We start from the raw sequence: 15,514 nt of genomic DNA, 5'->3' as shown, positions 1-15,514 counted from the left end.
TTTAATACTTTATAGCGTGTGACATAAGAGTTGAAAAGATTAATAGAGAAAATATGAGAATAGAAAGGAATAGGAAAGATAGGACGAATGACCAACCTGTAAATCTCCGTGGGTAAAAAGGTTTCCGCGTACTCGGTGCTTACAACATGGTTGGTGCTCATATCTCTCGGCCTGGCAACCTCGACCGCGTCGATGAATCTGGGTAAAAAATGATGACAAAAGTGAGAGGAGAAACGTTGCGTCCCGAGTTGAATTCTTCGATGCGTATAAATGTTCTTCTTTTTTTTTCTTTTTCTTACTTTTTTAACAACCCCCAAGGTACACCCACGCGTTTGCGGACGCATACTCGCATACAGATACCAATTACACGGTCCAACGAATAAGACGATACATCTTTGTTCCGTTCGATGAATGGACCGACATAAAATGAACCCATCTCGTTATGGGCCAATTCTTTATTATCTAATCTATCCTCCGATTTCTCGAATTTGTCATTTTTTTAACTGGCATGCTTCATGCTTTACGAGCACATCGAAGTGTAAAAGTATAGTTTCGTGATAAAGTACAAATATATATGAGAAAGTGTGAATATATTTATATGTGTGTGTATATATATATATATGAGATAAAAATTCGAATGCATATACGCACAAGATCTAACAATCTCTACAAGCGAAGCAGCTAATCTACGATCGGGCTTTCTTTTCTTTTTTTTTCTTTTTTTTTTACATTTTTCGCTGTGCGCGCGTCCTCTCCGAGTCTCGGAGAACGCCTTGAAATCGTCTCTTGTAAATCCTCGTTTAAAAAAAAACGTACAACAAAGTCTTTTTTCATTTGACTGTCCATATTTCTTATAAAATTAAAAAAAAAAGAAAAAGAAGTTTGCGGAGGGTTCCTACGTCACTTCTTTACGTGACCTTAGTTTCGTTACTTTTTTTTCGATTTCTTTTTAATTATCTTTTTTTTATTTAAGGTTCTTATCATTTTTCTTTTTTACTTTTTTTGTTGTTGTATTATTGTTGTTGTTGTTGTTGTTGTTGTTGTTTTCGTAGAGCGGACTTACGAATCGATGTATGGGGGTAACGGATGCGGCGGTTCGACCGTCAATGGTTCCGGGTGTCGCTGCCGCTCCGAACTTTGAAAGCATCCTCGCCACCAGGCCAGACTTCCGGTTTTCCTCCTTTAAAAAAGCCGACGTGCCAGGATATGTGCCAGGATATTGCGCCAGGTCTCTTTCCATCATCATCATCATCATCATCATCATCATCATCACCATCATCATCATCATCATCATCATCAGAGAAAGCAATCTTATGTCCTCGTCGATTCCTTTACAATATCTTTTGCTATCGTTTTGCGACACGCGACGTTAACTTCGACGATAAAAGTTTTTTTAGTTCTTTGGGAAATGAAACGAAACGAAACGAAACGAAACGATCCGCGCAACTGACTCGTACTTACTTTCTTACTTTCTTACTTTTGTTCCGTACGCGTTCTCAATCTCGATCTCTCCGGTCTTATCATTTTTCTTGACTTTATCAAAACTTCTTCCTTTTATATATTTTCTTTCGATCTTTATAGACCGTACGAAAGATATTTCATTTCCGCGAAATTTCCCATTTAGATTTTAACATACGAAAAGTATGGACACGATAACAGAGACACCCCCCACCCTCTCCTCTTACCGGATCCGATGGACTAACACGGATAAACCTACTCCCCCCCCCTTTATTCTTTTCAAACTATCCGCGTAAGAGAAGTTTTCGGATCGCGGGTAGACAAGAATTTATTCTTTTTTATTCCGCATTATCATTTACCTCCAACCCCTGCCCCTCCCCCTACTATTTTCTCTCGATATACTTCACCGAATTCTTTTCCTTTTTCAAGCTATTTCTTTCCTCGTTCTCATAAAATCTTCGTTGTTTCATCGATAACATCCCGAGCTCCGGACTTCGATTTTATTAATTTTCCGATAAATAAAAGAGAAATTGAGTACCGACTAGTTCGCAATGAAATTTTGAAAGAAAGTTAACTTAGAAAACTTAACGAAGTAATATTCTCTCGTTATCATTTATATCCCTTGATAATTGTTCTTTTTCTTTTCTCTCTTTTCGACCCTTTCTCATTTATAATTAAGACAACAGAAAACTTAGGGCAATCGTCGTGTTCAAAGGAAATCGTTAAAAGTCACGCGCCTGGATTTTGTTTGAAAAATTTTCTTATATATGATGCATTTCACAAACGAGATTACGCAAAAAGAGACAGGTGTATAAGTATATACATGTGTACATACTCGATTAAACAAAATTCGGTGATATTGGAAAATACGCGCGTGCATGCTGGTGCGAGCTAAGTATTCAGCAAAAGAGTGACATGAGAGTATTAAATATGTATAATACATATCGTGTTTTATATATATATTTTTTTTTTTGGTTTCTTTTTTAATTTTCAACTCTCGGTCTAGAAAGAAGATAGAATCAATTCGACTATATGAGCTTTACATGCGTAGATGATAATAATAATAATACGGGAATCAAGTTTGGCTTTACAATCAAGTATATATATAGATATATGTGTAATGATAAAAATTAACCCTTTCGTTAGAGCATGCATTGGGACGAGTATCGTTCCATAGAAAATTCTTCGACCCCTGTATATATGGGGAGAATCGGTTGATATAATTAATACGGGACCTTTGCATGAACGACTAATATATGAGTCATTAGTAACGAAAGAATTAATTCGAGTAGAATAATTGAAAATATATGTATAAAAAGCACTTGGAGCAAAGATTCGATGTATATATTATCGATAGATTGATAGATAGATAGATAAATAGATAGATAGATAAAAAGCTTGTGAGTATCGTTCTGCAAAAATAAACAAGAAAAATAATGGAGAGTAAACTAGAAAGCAAAAGAAAAGAAGAAAAAAAAGAAAAAGAAAATGACAGGAAATAAGAGAGAAAAGTAAAAAGGGAATAAAATAGACGTCGATCGACCTTTTCCGTGTAATATATGAGTATAATAGAAAGAGTACGTATGTAAGTAGAGCATATTCGAAAAACGTAGAAACCATTAGAATCGGAAAAGGGAAAAGGGGTAGGAATTGAAGGAAGATAAAAGGAAAGGTCAACCGATCGTCGAGTGCGAATGAAAGAAGGAATTTTGCGGGATTCGACAACGAAAGCTTTTGTCCGGAATGCGATCGGAAGCGAAGAACTTCCTGGACCAAAACCAAGCAAGGCAGGAGGAGAGGATTGGATCGAGAGAGAGAGAGAGAAAGAGAGAGAAAGAGATAGATCTAAACGGAACGAAGCGTAGGAAGGATCTACTCGACTCGTTCGTTGGAAGAGTCCTTGCTCGATCGCAATGCAAATACTCGATGCGGGTAACTGCCGAGTGGATTTTCCTTCTTAGGGTAAACGGAGTAAGACAGAGATAGAAATAGATAGATAGATAGAAAGATAGATAGAGAATCGAGTTAGGTAAAACTAGATGGTAGCAACATAAGACGTACTTGGTCTGACTGGGCTTTATTCCGTGCGCCTCGAGATCCTTCTCGAGCTGTCGTATTCTGATCCTGGCCATGTCCAACTCGTGCTTCACTTTCCACAAGTGAGTGTCGCAAATTGGATCTCTGCATCTGTGATGTCTGAGTATGTCCTGCGCCTCGTAAACCGCACCGCGAAAAGTCAAAGATTTGCCCATGCTCTGCGGAAGTTCAAAATGGTCTCGGTTCGTTAGTTAGCTGTAAGTTCTTAATTCGTTTATATTTTACAACGAAATAAAAGGTGAAAGAATATTTACCAAACTGAATAGAGCGCAACAACCACCGCCGTCGCTTTTAGCCAAATGCTGTCTCACGTATTTGAAATAGAGATGTTCGAGAAGAAGGAAAACAGCTGCCAAGAGGATTCCCATCATCAACAATAGGAAAGCGCTTAAAAATTGCTCGAGCGCAAGCGGGTCGCTACTTTTCTGAACTTCTTTTCCCGGCTTACAGGTGCCCGTCATCCAAAAACGTCTCAAACGTTCTAGATCACCTGTTCGTAGTCGATTACATATACATGTGTAGTCGTACCAATATTATACTTTAGATGGGTTTCTTACCGTTGTCCCGATAGTCGAGCAAGTGTTTGTTGAACATTTGCAGATACTTTGAATTTCGTGAAAATGCCAAACCGTATCCCGTCATGGCGTACCAGGATCCAACCGTGAGAAGTCTGCAATCTTCGTCTTGGGCCACTAAATAGTCGAGGACTGTTCCGTCGTATATGAACGCGTCCATTTCGCTACGCGACAGAAAAATTTTTCAAACATTTCCAAGATATTCTATAGGAGGATAACGAAGGTGGATAAAGTTTGTCTCCACGGTAAAAACTCGCGCAAGTATTTTTCCGTTGGCGAAGAAAAATTTGTAAGAAGAAGTTTCGCGATACGAGAAGGATGCTTTACTTGAACTAACCCGCTTATGACAGCTTCGATTCCCTCGGCAACGCTGCTCTTGTTAAAGGCCTTCATGTAAGTGTGCATCTCCTTAAAATATTTGGCCAAAGTACTGTCGGTGTGACTCCACGGTATGGTGCCAAATTTGAACATAGGCTTATGCGACCACGGCCTGGCCAATCGGTGATCGTCCACACCGGTGAACTCGTGAAACTCTTCCCTCGTTATCATAAAGGCAGCCAAGTTGGCAGTGTAAATGGCCAGGAAGACTACAGCAAATAGCGCCCAAACGTTCGTCATGAATCTGTTTAAGTAATTGGGTTCGTTTAATGTTCGTTCGATGATTCGATCGGTATATTAGATTATCCCGATTATTTGTAGGTTCACGAACCTGGCTGTAAATCCTCTGGGAGAATCGATATGGACTGCTGCTTGGAATAGTACTGCCCAGACCAGCCAGTACGTGCGACAAAACGAAAACCGATGATTCGGCGATGGATTTGTCTAAATATTTGAAATAACCAAAGGAAAATATTTTTACGTTCGTAAGAATATTTCCGCCAGGAGACTAAATAAAAGCGGCAAGCGTGCAAAATAGTCATATCTTAAGAATTATCTTTTTCTTTTTATTTTTTACGATAACAATAATACTAAATAATAATAATAATAATTGTGATAAGAGTGTGTAATAATATATGTAGGTACATGCGAAAAGAAACAATACAGCCATACACACTAATCAATCGTAGGTGTGCACGAATTATTCCAGAACGTTGACGATGAGAGTCACATCGATGTGCGAGAGACGACTTTAAAAAGTAGACAGACAGACAGACAGAGAGAGAGATAGTTTGTGCGAAAGGATGTAAATAGAAAAAGTATATAATAATAATAATAATAATAATAATAATAAGAATAAAGTAAGAAGCAGAAATAAAAGGTACCAGTTTCCGCGCAGCGACCGAAGGTTTTACCTTCATGTTGAAACCGGACGGTGACAGCCACTCGAAAAGGAGTATCATTACCGTCGCGGTGTGGATCGCAACGATTCCCACTAACATCCAGGAAGCCGTGTCGAATGGCTCTGAAAGTATTTTTCTTTTCTTTTTTTGTCTTCTTTTTCTTTCTCGAGAAATCATCGATTACGAGGAATGAAATAAATATACTTGCTCGTTATAAAAAAAAAAGGAACCTTGGCGCGATCGCGAATGAACTCACCCAAGAAAGCAGTGGGTGATATTATCCCAGTACGTTTTGCAACGACGATGGCTATTCCAGTTTCCATGTAAGGAACGGTAAAATCCACGAAGGCCTCTCTTTCGGAATTTATCATCAAGGACGTCATTACCATGTCTGTCTTCCGGTTTACCAAATCCGCTATAAGGCCGTTCCACTTTCCGTTCTGCATGGAGAAAGAAAGTTTCTTTCAAATGAAACAATTTTGTGGAATGATTTTATCGTGCTAGTCGTTGTCGTCGTTCTCTCTTAACTGCTTTATTTTTTCAAATTTACTACCTCAAGTGTACCCCATTTGCCGTCCTCCACTCTGACCAATTCGTAGGTGAACCCTATCTCTTCGGAAAATTTTTGCAACAGATCTATGCAAAATCCGCTGCAGCATTGAAAAAAACTATCGTTTTTTTGTGCCGACTGAATGTCCACCCTGAAACGAGTCAAATTTTTATCGTCGTATCAGAGATAAAGAATATTTTATATTAGTATGTATAATATCTGTGTAATATGTGTATGCGCGTACTTTACTGAATTTAGAACGGAACGCATTATCTCTCGTTATGAAAAATTTATCGGTAACTTTGTTATTTCGATCGCTATTTCAAAAATATTACTCTTGCGAGAGATACAAAAAATACAAGAAAAATAAGAAGAAAGTTGTTCGCTAAGAAGTAATTTGTTGTATAGCGTTTAACGAATGTTGCTATATCTGCGTGCAGATACGTAAGTAGGTACTTATTTATAAGCGAAGTAGCAAAAGCCATTACTCGTAGTAAAAGGCACGATAACGCGAAAGAAAAGTGTACGGCAGTTGTACTTGAAAAGGGAATGGAGGAAAAAAAAAAGAAAAAAGGAACGGGCGGAGAGCGACGGGGAGGAGGGGGGTGATTTAAAGCTTACATTTGCATCGGGTAGTATCACTCGAATTACAGCGGACCCATTGGCGAACCAGCAACAGTACCAAAGGATAGACGCGTAAAGATCCATACGGACGTTTATTGGTGCTCGTAGGACACTCGTAAATAAAAAGAAATAGTCGAATGCGAGAAAAATATGTCGTTTCGTTAAATGCTCAAAACTTATATCGAGGAAAGCAATAAATATTTTGCGGTACGGTACCGTAGAGAAGACTCGGAGAACTCTAAGATAGGAAAAAGTACAAATAATTCATTATTAATCGAGTATGATGATAATATCTGCATCCGTTAATAGATTCTTCGAGATTTATTACAATTATAGATAATAATCCCAGTATGTATATGTGTGCGTGCTCCGTTTCTAATATTTACAAGGATCCTTTAAATAGAAGGATTCGCTAAGGAAATGGATGAATCCGTTTGAGGATTTACCGAAAATGCATTTCATTTCTCGTAGATAAGAAAAGATTTGTCTTTGCTATTAGATCGTTAAATTGCATAAACGAAAAGGAAAGAGAAATGGAAGCCGAAAGGATAAAGAATAAAGCTTCTGGTTAGCAGGTTAATGTACGGGGACGATACTGGCAAATGTACAGCCCTTAAACGCGTTTAGGAAACTTTCTCTGCCATGTGGATTACTCGCTTGGGGTTGATTCCCCTAACTTACGGGGCAACCGTTGTCGACTCCCGTGGGATACCGTTTATTTTGGAAAGCCAAGGAAGAAAATAAAACCGTTCGTTTGCCTTTCTTTCTTTCCTTGCGTTTTTCAGGACGAGAAAAAGTAAAAGAAGAAAAATCATCTGCGTTCGATTTTCTTCGAACGAAGTTTTTCCCTTGTTTTTTTTTTCCTTTGCATAGAATATAGCGTGCATGTAATATATATATTAACGTACGTTATAAATTCTGTCTCTCAAGGGAAAAACATACATATATATAAACGTACATATAGTGCAGGTTACAACACCGTTTCGATGAAAATATTTGTACACGGTTAGCTAACGAAAGGCCGTGCGTCAAAATTGTTTCCAACCGAGGAAAATGAAGTAACGTCAATTCGATGTATGGCGTCTATGTAGAGTATGCTTTCGTTCGTATAACAAACGGAAAAATAACAAACTGACCGTGAGAGAGGAGAGAGCTCGAATTCCCGTTAGGTCGAATTTAAATTGTATCGATGTTTCACGAGCGTTAGTCGGCTTTGCTTGTCTTTTTCCAATCATCATCAATTTCCCTTGGATATTTGTCTTCTAATCGAGGAAACGTTCCAATTTTCAACAAATTCTTCCCGATGGACGCGTTAGTCGGTTACCTCGATCTTCTTTCGCTATTATTACGTTCAAACCCCCCCCCCCTAAACCTCTCCTTCATTTTCCCGCGCTCGAATCGTTCTCAAAGGCCTTCTCCGCTTTACCTTAATTTTCCATAAACCGCTACAAGCCCTGACTCTATTTAGTTATGTTCCAAGTTGCCAGAGTTAAGAGAAACAACTAGCCTCTTGAAATATTTAAAAAAATGCCCTTGTTGCACATTAAACCCTATGTGCATCGAACAGGCTCGATTTACCCGAGGGATCCTTGGATTTCTCAAAGGAGGAATTATTCGCCTATTACATTTTCAATCGCATTTCATTTTCATTATCTTGACGAGGGAGTTTGGTAAAAGATATATAATAGATAGAAATTAAAAAAAAAAGAAAAAAAAAGAGAAAGAAGAGAAACAAGATTAGAACTTGGATAAGATTGTTTTCACTTACTCGGTAAACTCTGATTCCTTGGCTACTCGACAGTGAACACCACGATCCATTAAGCATTTTCCGCTGACGGGATCGGGTGGGGCGAGATTGATGTACGGTGGTTCCTCGAGAAACGTTATCTTCAGATTAAACTTTTCCGGTACTCCTTGAGGTGGCGTGTGCGTGTTACCCGGCCAGACGATGTCCTTTATATCTAATCCTTCTTTTTTCCAAGACTTCCACACACCGATCTGTCGAGAGAGAAAGAAAGAAAGAAAAGAAAAGAAGATTAAAAGGTTAAACGAAGCTCTTCTCCTCATCCTCCTCCTCCCCCTGTCGAGGTAGTTAATGAAATACGAGATATGTTTCATGAAACGTTTGGAATGTGTGTAATTTATGCTAGCAGCCAAAATGGCTCCGTACACGTACACGTACACGTAATTAAGCGTGTATGTAGGACCGTCGGATTTCAATATCGTACCTAAGCACGATAGTAGATTCTACTATAGGAAGGTTAAACGGCTGTCACTTGAGGAACCGTTGTTCCCAAATCAAAGGAAGTCTCCTCTTGTAAGAGGATTGCGCGTGTGAACCTCGGATTAATCGTCCGACAGTTTGAAATTTGACGTTTGACGAAGCTTACGCTAACCGATATTATCATCGCCGGCTCATAGCTCAAACGTATGCAATTCGATCACTGTTGCGATGAAAACAGAGTTAAGCCTTGAATATGCGAAATTGAGTGGATCTCGCGTTGTCCTCTTATTCCTTCGGCGGACGCAACGCGATCGTTGCGGGACGATCGTTCGACACACGCTTATTGGAAGTCGATATTCCTTGAAATTCGACGAGCTAGAATGTTTCAGTCATGAAAATTCATGAACACGCATGTTGCCACCCTCGCGAGACTTTTTTCCCTACCCTCTGTACGCGATTATATACGCTAGGTACGAACATACACACACACACACACACACACCTATCCACGTTCACACAAATACATCTCATGGACCATGAATTTTTTCATTTAGGCACTGACACCAAGTTGACGGACGTTCGCTAAAAGAGATTTTACTAGCGCACAACCAACGCCTCCGTCGGTTTAGTTTTTTTTTTTATCTCCTATATGAGAGAAAAAGAAAAAAAAAAAGCTGCACGATAATAGCGATAATATGGAAAGTAGAAAGGAGGATTCTCCTTTCGTTTACACGCGAAAATGAAAGCTCGTATAAGTTTTTTCGTATTTCATTTTTTTTCCATAGCATAGCGATGAGAACGAGACGAAGAGAGAGAGAGAGAGAGAGAGTGTCAGGCTTTTTTAAATGCGAACGGAAACGTCAAGGATGGTGGACACGCGAGTACGAAGAATTAATCGAAATAACGTCGAACATGACGAGAACGTAATTAAGAGCGTCGACGTCCTATCTGCCGAAGGAAGAGAAAGAGGAGGAAAACTGACTATGTATTTTACGAAGGTTACCGCGACGAAACATTGAATTTTCCTATTTACCAGGGCTTCACTGCGACGTTTTAATTACATCTTCAATGAGATTAGAACACCGTCATCGTCTAACTACTCTTCCTTCACTTTGCTTCGATCCATCAAAGTCTGCCGATTTTCATCTAAAGTTCGTTTATCGAAAAGGGAACTGCTCAAACTTTTCGTTACTCTCTTTTGCTCGATGACAGTTCGTCGCGGCGACACGAACTAAACTTTCGGAAATTAATGGCCCTCTGTTATTCATATTATAGCCTGTGTCCTTTAATGAACATCTGTATGGACGACGTCTAATCTCTCTCTCTCTCTTTCTCTCTCTCTCTGGGTTTTTCTTCGATGACTGCAACGATCTTTTAAAATCATCGTAAAAGCTTTACCTACCATTTTGAAGATAAACGAACGATATTCGTGCATTTATTCCACACAACGTTAACATTAACTCACCAAGGTGTGGAATTCGTGATTTTTCGGAAATGCGAGCGAGACCCATAGGAGCAAACCGAGTCTTAATAATCTCGTAAATATTCATTCTCACGCGATGGAAAGGACCCCCCAACGATTTAGTTCTACAAGTTCTACAATTCGTTTCACCTATTTTTCGATAGGAAAAGTAAAAATCTACTACGACGACGACGACGATGACGAAGACGAAGACGATGAAGTTCGACGAAACGCTTTCGTAATTAGCGAATAATATTCTGTAGAACAAGAGATATTCTCTCTTGTTCGCAATTCGAACAATTCTGCTAATTAGACGTCCATACTAGGCAACGTTCGACGTGCAAACGCGTACTAACTCTCTCGCCCTCGGTGTATTGAACAAGAGAGAGAGAGAGATAGAGGGAGAGAGAGATAGAGAGAGTGAGTGTGAGAGAGAGAGAATATCGAAGCGTCCGCTATTTCCGATAACCGATTAATTACTAGCCTCGACCTTGCACGATTAGCGCATGTTTCATGCTTGACACACAAAACTCGCAAAGTTCCACCGGTTTCTATCCCATCATTCGAATTTTAAGTATAATTTTATCGACATCGAATTGACCGCATCAAAGTAAAAATTTATTAGTTTCAGAAATAACCGAACGATAACAAATGAGTTATTTCTAATTAAAGAATGGTCAGAAAATTATGAAATATACTACTCGTGAAAAATTAAATAATCGAACGTGTGTGTTATAAAGTCTGAAAAATGCATCGAAAGACTTTTTTCCTTCGTAGAAAATAAATGAGCGAATGGAAAGATAAAGTGTTAATAATGATTCCCTAATTTCATCGACGCGCAAAGAGCAGCAGCAGTAGTAAAATTCTCTCGACGTAGGATCGATAGGAACGCGTTTAGTGGCCATCAAACGAGAGAGTAGAACGTTGATATAATTCGCATTGATGTCAACCCTGCACGAGGATCTAATTAGAAACGAAACGAAGGGTGCTTGCGGCTTTCCATTCGGAGATTGATATCCGCACCTGAATACTATTCGTGTTTTTCGTGGAGAACCCGATAACGCTCATTGGATCAAATCGATAAGATATTCCAAGTACGTAGGTGGAAAGGAAAGGCCCTTTTTTTCCTTTTCTTCTTCCTTTTCTTCTATTCTCCTTTCAATATTTTTTACAACGCAATACAATTGTGGGTCATTTTTCTGTCAACCGATCTAATGTATCCATAAAGAGGAATCCAGTGTAAAGGTAAAGATTCCAAGGGGAAAATTTCTCACCCCTTTTTGTCCACGACGGAACAAAACGATCCAAACCATTGTTCCTTTATGTCGTTGCAAAGCTGCGGCATTCGCATTGCTTTTTCACTTTAGGAACATATCCCTTTGTTTCAAGATATCTCTCTCGCCCTTTTATCCCGATCTCCATTTCTCTTTCATTCGCGCTATCAATATGCGAAAAATCGCGTTCAATCAATGTTCGAGTATAAATATAATACCTACCTTAGCTCTTCTTGCCCTCGTGCTTTTCTTTTTCCAATAGATTTTTTCCTACGATTAGAACAATGAGAATCCTTCCTATGTTTTTTCCCTTTTCTCTCTCTCTCTCTCTCTCTCTCTTTTTCCCTCATACCCACGCACACGCAAACAGATGAATTTATCGCCAGGATTTCCGGAGCACTCGGAGTAATGTGTTTAAGCGAACGAAAAGGTCGAATTAACGGTGCTGAGAATTCATGTAAATAGAAAGCTGCTAGCACCTGCGCACATGCACTTACCTATTTTTGCATTCTCTCTCTCTCTCTCTCGTAAAATCCCTTTTTTATTTCCACCCTTTCGAGCTAAATTGTATTACAACTTAATTTCGTAGCGAATGCATAAAAATCCTTGATTCCTAGAATTATTCGTTTTCGCATTGATCGTTAGAAACGAGAGTTCTCGTAGATGGTTAACGCGGTTAAATTACTATCAAAAATATTCAACGATATTTATTCGACTCTATTAAAACGATAGTTTTAATAGAAAAATCTTGCGCTCAATCATTTAACGTACGTACCTCTTCCCAAACGAGTTGCCGACTAAGTCCAGGACGAAGATTCATAATCTTCAATTCCGCAGCCTTGAGAACACCGTCTTGAGTGAACTGAATGTTTGGCTTTCCTTGATCACCCTCCACCGACACGTTCTTCAAATATCTGCATTAGAAAAGTTTGGTATAAGCCACCCCATCCTCTTCTTTCTAAGTAAACATAGCGTAATACATGCGTAACAAATATCGAAGGATTACTTAAAAAATAAGTCGCCTGTTTTCCACCGAGCTTCCCCGGCACCCTCGCAACTTAGTTGAGTATCCAAACTGCGGTTAGCGTTCTCGGGATCGTTCACAAAGTCTTCGACAGCGTTGGCGTAAACTTTGACGGCCGTATTGATCTCGTTGATGAGGCTCTCGCTGCTGGTGTCGAAATGCACGCCTTCGCGTACGAATGCAGACGAGAATGAGGAAAAAGAAAACGAGATGAAAAGATTACATAGGATGTACCAACACTGATCGTTATACCGTGCACGCGCGGCAAGATCCCAATACTTAACCGTTTCCAAAAAAAAAAAAATACGTAGGGAGAAGTTTCGCATGCATTCGTTTTTAGGATGGAAAGAGAAATGTTAGAAAATGAAAAGAAATCTGGCGTGGACTGAAAATATTTGTGAACGAGAATAAACGACGACGACGACGACGACGACGACCACGACGACGACGAGTGAGTCGAGGAAAAAGATATTCTTATTTACCGAGCATTCCAACCGGAAATTGACTGGCAAATTGAAGATTTTCGATGACGCTTTGGGTGACGATCCAAACGTAATTCTCCCCTGTGATTTTGTAATCTTGCGCCGCCTTGAGTATTCGCGTTGCCTCTTCTCTAGTCGAGTAGAGAAGCATCACTCTCGACTCGCTGTTTACCAACTCTATGATATCGCTCGAATCCGTAAACTGTATCGTGGTCAATATGTTAAACTTGAATCTATCTTGCATCTCGGAAATTCGTTCTCTTATCGCTTGAATAAAATCGTCGTGGCCGGCTATTTGCGATGTAACTATGCTGAACTGATGCCACTTGTATCGTTCCATGATACTCAACATAGCAGCCGTTTGATGCTCTAACGAAGGAGCCAATTGCAGTTGCAGATTACTCTGCGAGGCTCGCTGAAATAAACAGACACGGAGAGATAGTAGATGGATAGTGATGGATGGCCAGAGAGAGAGAGAGAGAGAGAGAGAGAGAGCTACTTACCCTTTCGAGTCCAGAATTATCGGCATTCCAAGCAATAACGGGAATCCCTAGATAACCGGCCAATTGAAGAAAATACTGAGCGCTGGCCGTGCTACGACCGTATTGTTCGTAATTCATCAGATATAAAATAGCCGATACGTTCAACGACAGGAAATCCTTGCAGAGGGAATTCAGTATTGCTGTAACAGAAATTTACGCTCGATTCTAGCATCCAATTGTAAAATGATTTTACGAGCTTTTTCTTACTTCCTCCGCGCTTACTATTCGGGAAAAAAAACTTTCTCTCGCGGTGGAGAGAGAGAGAGAGAGAGAGAGAGAAAGAAAAAGGAAAGAAAAATATAGGAAAGAAAATAAAAGAAAAAGAAAATAGCTAGCGCTCAGAGAGTTTCAACGAAGAAACTAGTTCGATATCCAGGGTCTCGAACGTAAGGCACGAATGCAATGACCGAGTGACCTCTTTTCCACGTTCGACTCCAACATTTTGCCAACGTTCCGCACTCGTCCGATCTCTTTTCCCTTTAGTTTCTTTCTGTAAGTACTCGCTTGCATACGTAGTACTTAAACGATTCCGTTCTATCGATAACGGATCGAAGATGATACTCGAGAGATCTTGAAAAACGAATACGCGACACCGTTGGTAGCTAGGTAGGTTGCTTCTTCCCAGTTATCTACGTTCCATCAGAGTTTACGTTATCCCGCTATACACTTTTCGATGAGCAAAAGAAACTTTATCGATCGTTACGATAAGGTATAAAGCCTGCCACGAGAGACTCGATCGTTTTCATCCCTTTACTCGAAAACTTTTTCTTCGGTCCACTTATCTATTTTCTTCTCTCTCTTGTCAAAGGTCTCTTCACCTTTTCTTTTTTCTTTACAAACGAATACTCCCGCCGTCCGCTTTCTTCTCGTCCTTCTTTCATCTTTCTTTTTTTTCCTCATTTTCCTTTCCCCCATCAAAAATGCATACCATAACGAGATTCCGTAGTTCGTTCCTCCCTTTTTTTTCTTACTCGAAAAGGTAGAGGAATACACAAGCGCCGCATCGTACGCAAGAAAGAAAATATCGATGAATGGAAAATTTCAACTTTTCGTGCTTATGATAATGCACGAATTATTTAGTCGTAGTTGTCGGGAACTAAGATCTCGTTGGTAAGAGTTCACTTTGCCGTGACAAAACCAAACACAACGAGTCCAAGAGTTTCTCCAAAGTTTTCGACTTTCGCCTCGGTACTCGAGTATTTTTTTCCATTAAATATTCACTCGTAAAACTTAATACCGTCGCTATTCTAAATCCCTGCATGCCATTGAGGGAGGGGTAAAAAGAATTTCAAAAAAAGATCAATTTCTCGAAGATACTCTTGTTGTACGCGTATTCCCTTGCTTTCTCTCTTTCGTTGGAATCGTGCAAATGTTGTTTTCAAAAAAGATTCCTTTGGCAAAAGCCTCAAAGCCTTAAACCGTGAAAGCAATTTCGACATCATAGGTTCGGCTGCCGAAGATAAAGAAGACAGGGAGAGTAGGAAAGATTATATTCGATGTAATAAAGTATCTATTTTGAACGTACTTGGAAGGGTGTATCGGTCAGATACGGTCGAACGATTTCTCGATCGTGCGTTCCTAATTTGTCGATGTAAAAGCATTGAACATACTACCCCTCCCACCCGTCATGTTCGATAAGAAAATAAAAATGGTCAAGCAAACGCGAGACATTGGGAAAGGTAAAGAGAAAGAGAAACTAGAAAAATGAAAGGAAAATAGAATGAAAATAATGCAATCTCGAGTTGGCCGTTGGCGCGCATCCATATACTCGTGCGTTAAACGCGAACCTGTATGTTGAGAGAGAGAGAGAGAGAGAGGATCTAACGAAAATAGGGGGAGGAATGGAGAAGGAAGGAGGACGGATGAAATTTACAGGGGAATTTCATTTGGCGTATATACTGGGTGAGAGTAACTCGAGCGTG

General features: G+C 39.7%; 1 protein-coding gene across 11 annotated transcripts in view; it reads right to left on the bottom strand.

The window, feature by feature from the left end:
* LOC122523900 (glutamate receptor ionotropic, NMDA 2B) overlaps positions 1-15,514 on the bottom strand; it is a 58,542-nt gene that overhangs the window by 245 nt on the left and 42,783 nt on the right. For 6 of the 11 annotated variants that reach the window (XM_043645854.1, XM_043645861.1, XM_043645863.1 and 3 more), the window contains 15 exons: positions 13,554-13,732; positions 13,051-13,465; positions 12,551-12,734; positions 12,320-12,458; positions 8,353-8,582; positions 5,964-6,111; positions 5,667-5,850; positions 5,393-5,532; positions 4,840-4,952; positions 4,468-4,752; positions 4,113-4,294; positions 3,810-4,045; positions 3,520-3,713; positions 1,064-1,180; positions 97-198 (listed from right to left, as the gene is read on the bottom strand). In XM_043645854.1, coding sequence (XP_043501789.1) covers positions 97-198; positions 1,064-1,180; positions 3,520-3,713; positions 3,810-4,045; positions 4,113-4,294; positions 4,468-4,752; positions 4,840-4,952; positions 5,393-5,532; positions 5,667-5,850; positions 5,964-6,111; positions 8,353-8,582; positions 12,320-12,458; positions 12,551-12,734; positions 13,051-13,465; positions 13,554-13,732 — 2,848 coding nt within the window. The remainder of the gene's footprint in view (positions 1-96; positions 199-1,063; positions 1,181-3,519; positions 3,714-3,809; positions 4,046-4,112; positions 4,295-4,467; positions 4,753-4,839; positions 4,953-5,392; positions 5,533-5,666; positions 5,851-5,963; positions 6,112-8,352; positions 8,583-12,319; positions 12,459-12,550; positions 12,735-13,050; positions 13,466-13,553; positions 13,733-15,514) is intronic. The other 5 variants (XM_043645855.1, XM_043645864.1, XM_043645857.1 and 2 more) reach the window with 3 other exon arrangements.

The sequence above is a fragment of the Polistes fuscatus genome, unplaced genomic scaffold (genome assembly GCF_010416935.1).
Source record: "Polistes fuscatus isolate 324 unplaced genomic scaffold, CU_Pfus_HIC Scaffold7, whole genome shotgun sequence".
NCBI classification, from domain to species: domain Eukaryota; kingdom Metazoa; phylum Arthropoda; class Insecta; order Hymenoptera; family Vespidae; genus Polistes; species Polistes fuscatus.
Note: the sequence above shows the minus strand (reverse complement) of the source record. Positions and strands in the feature narration are given on the sequence as shown.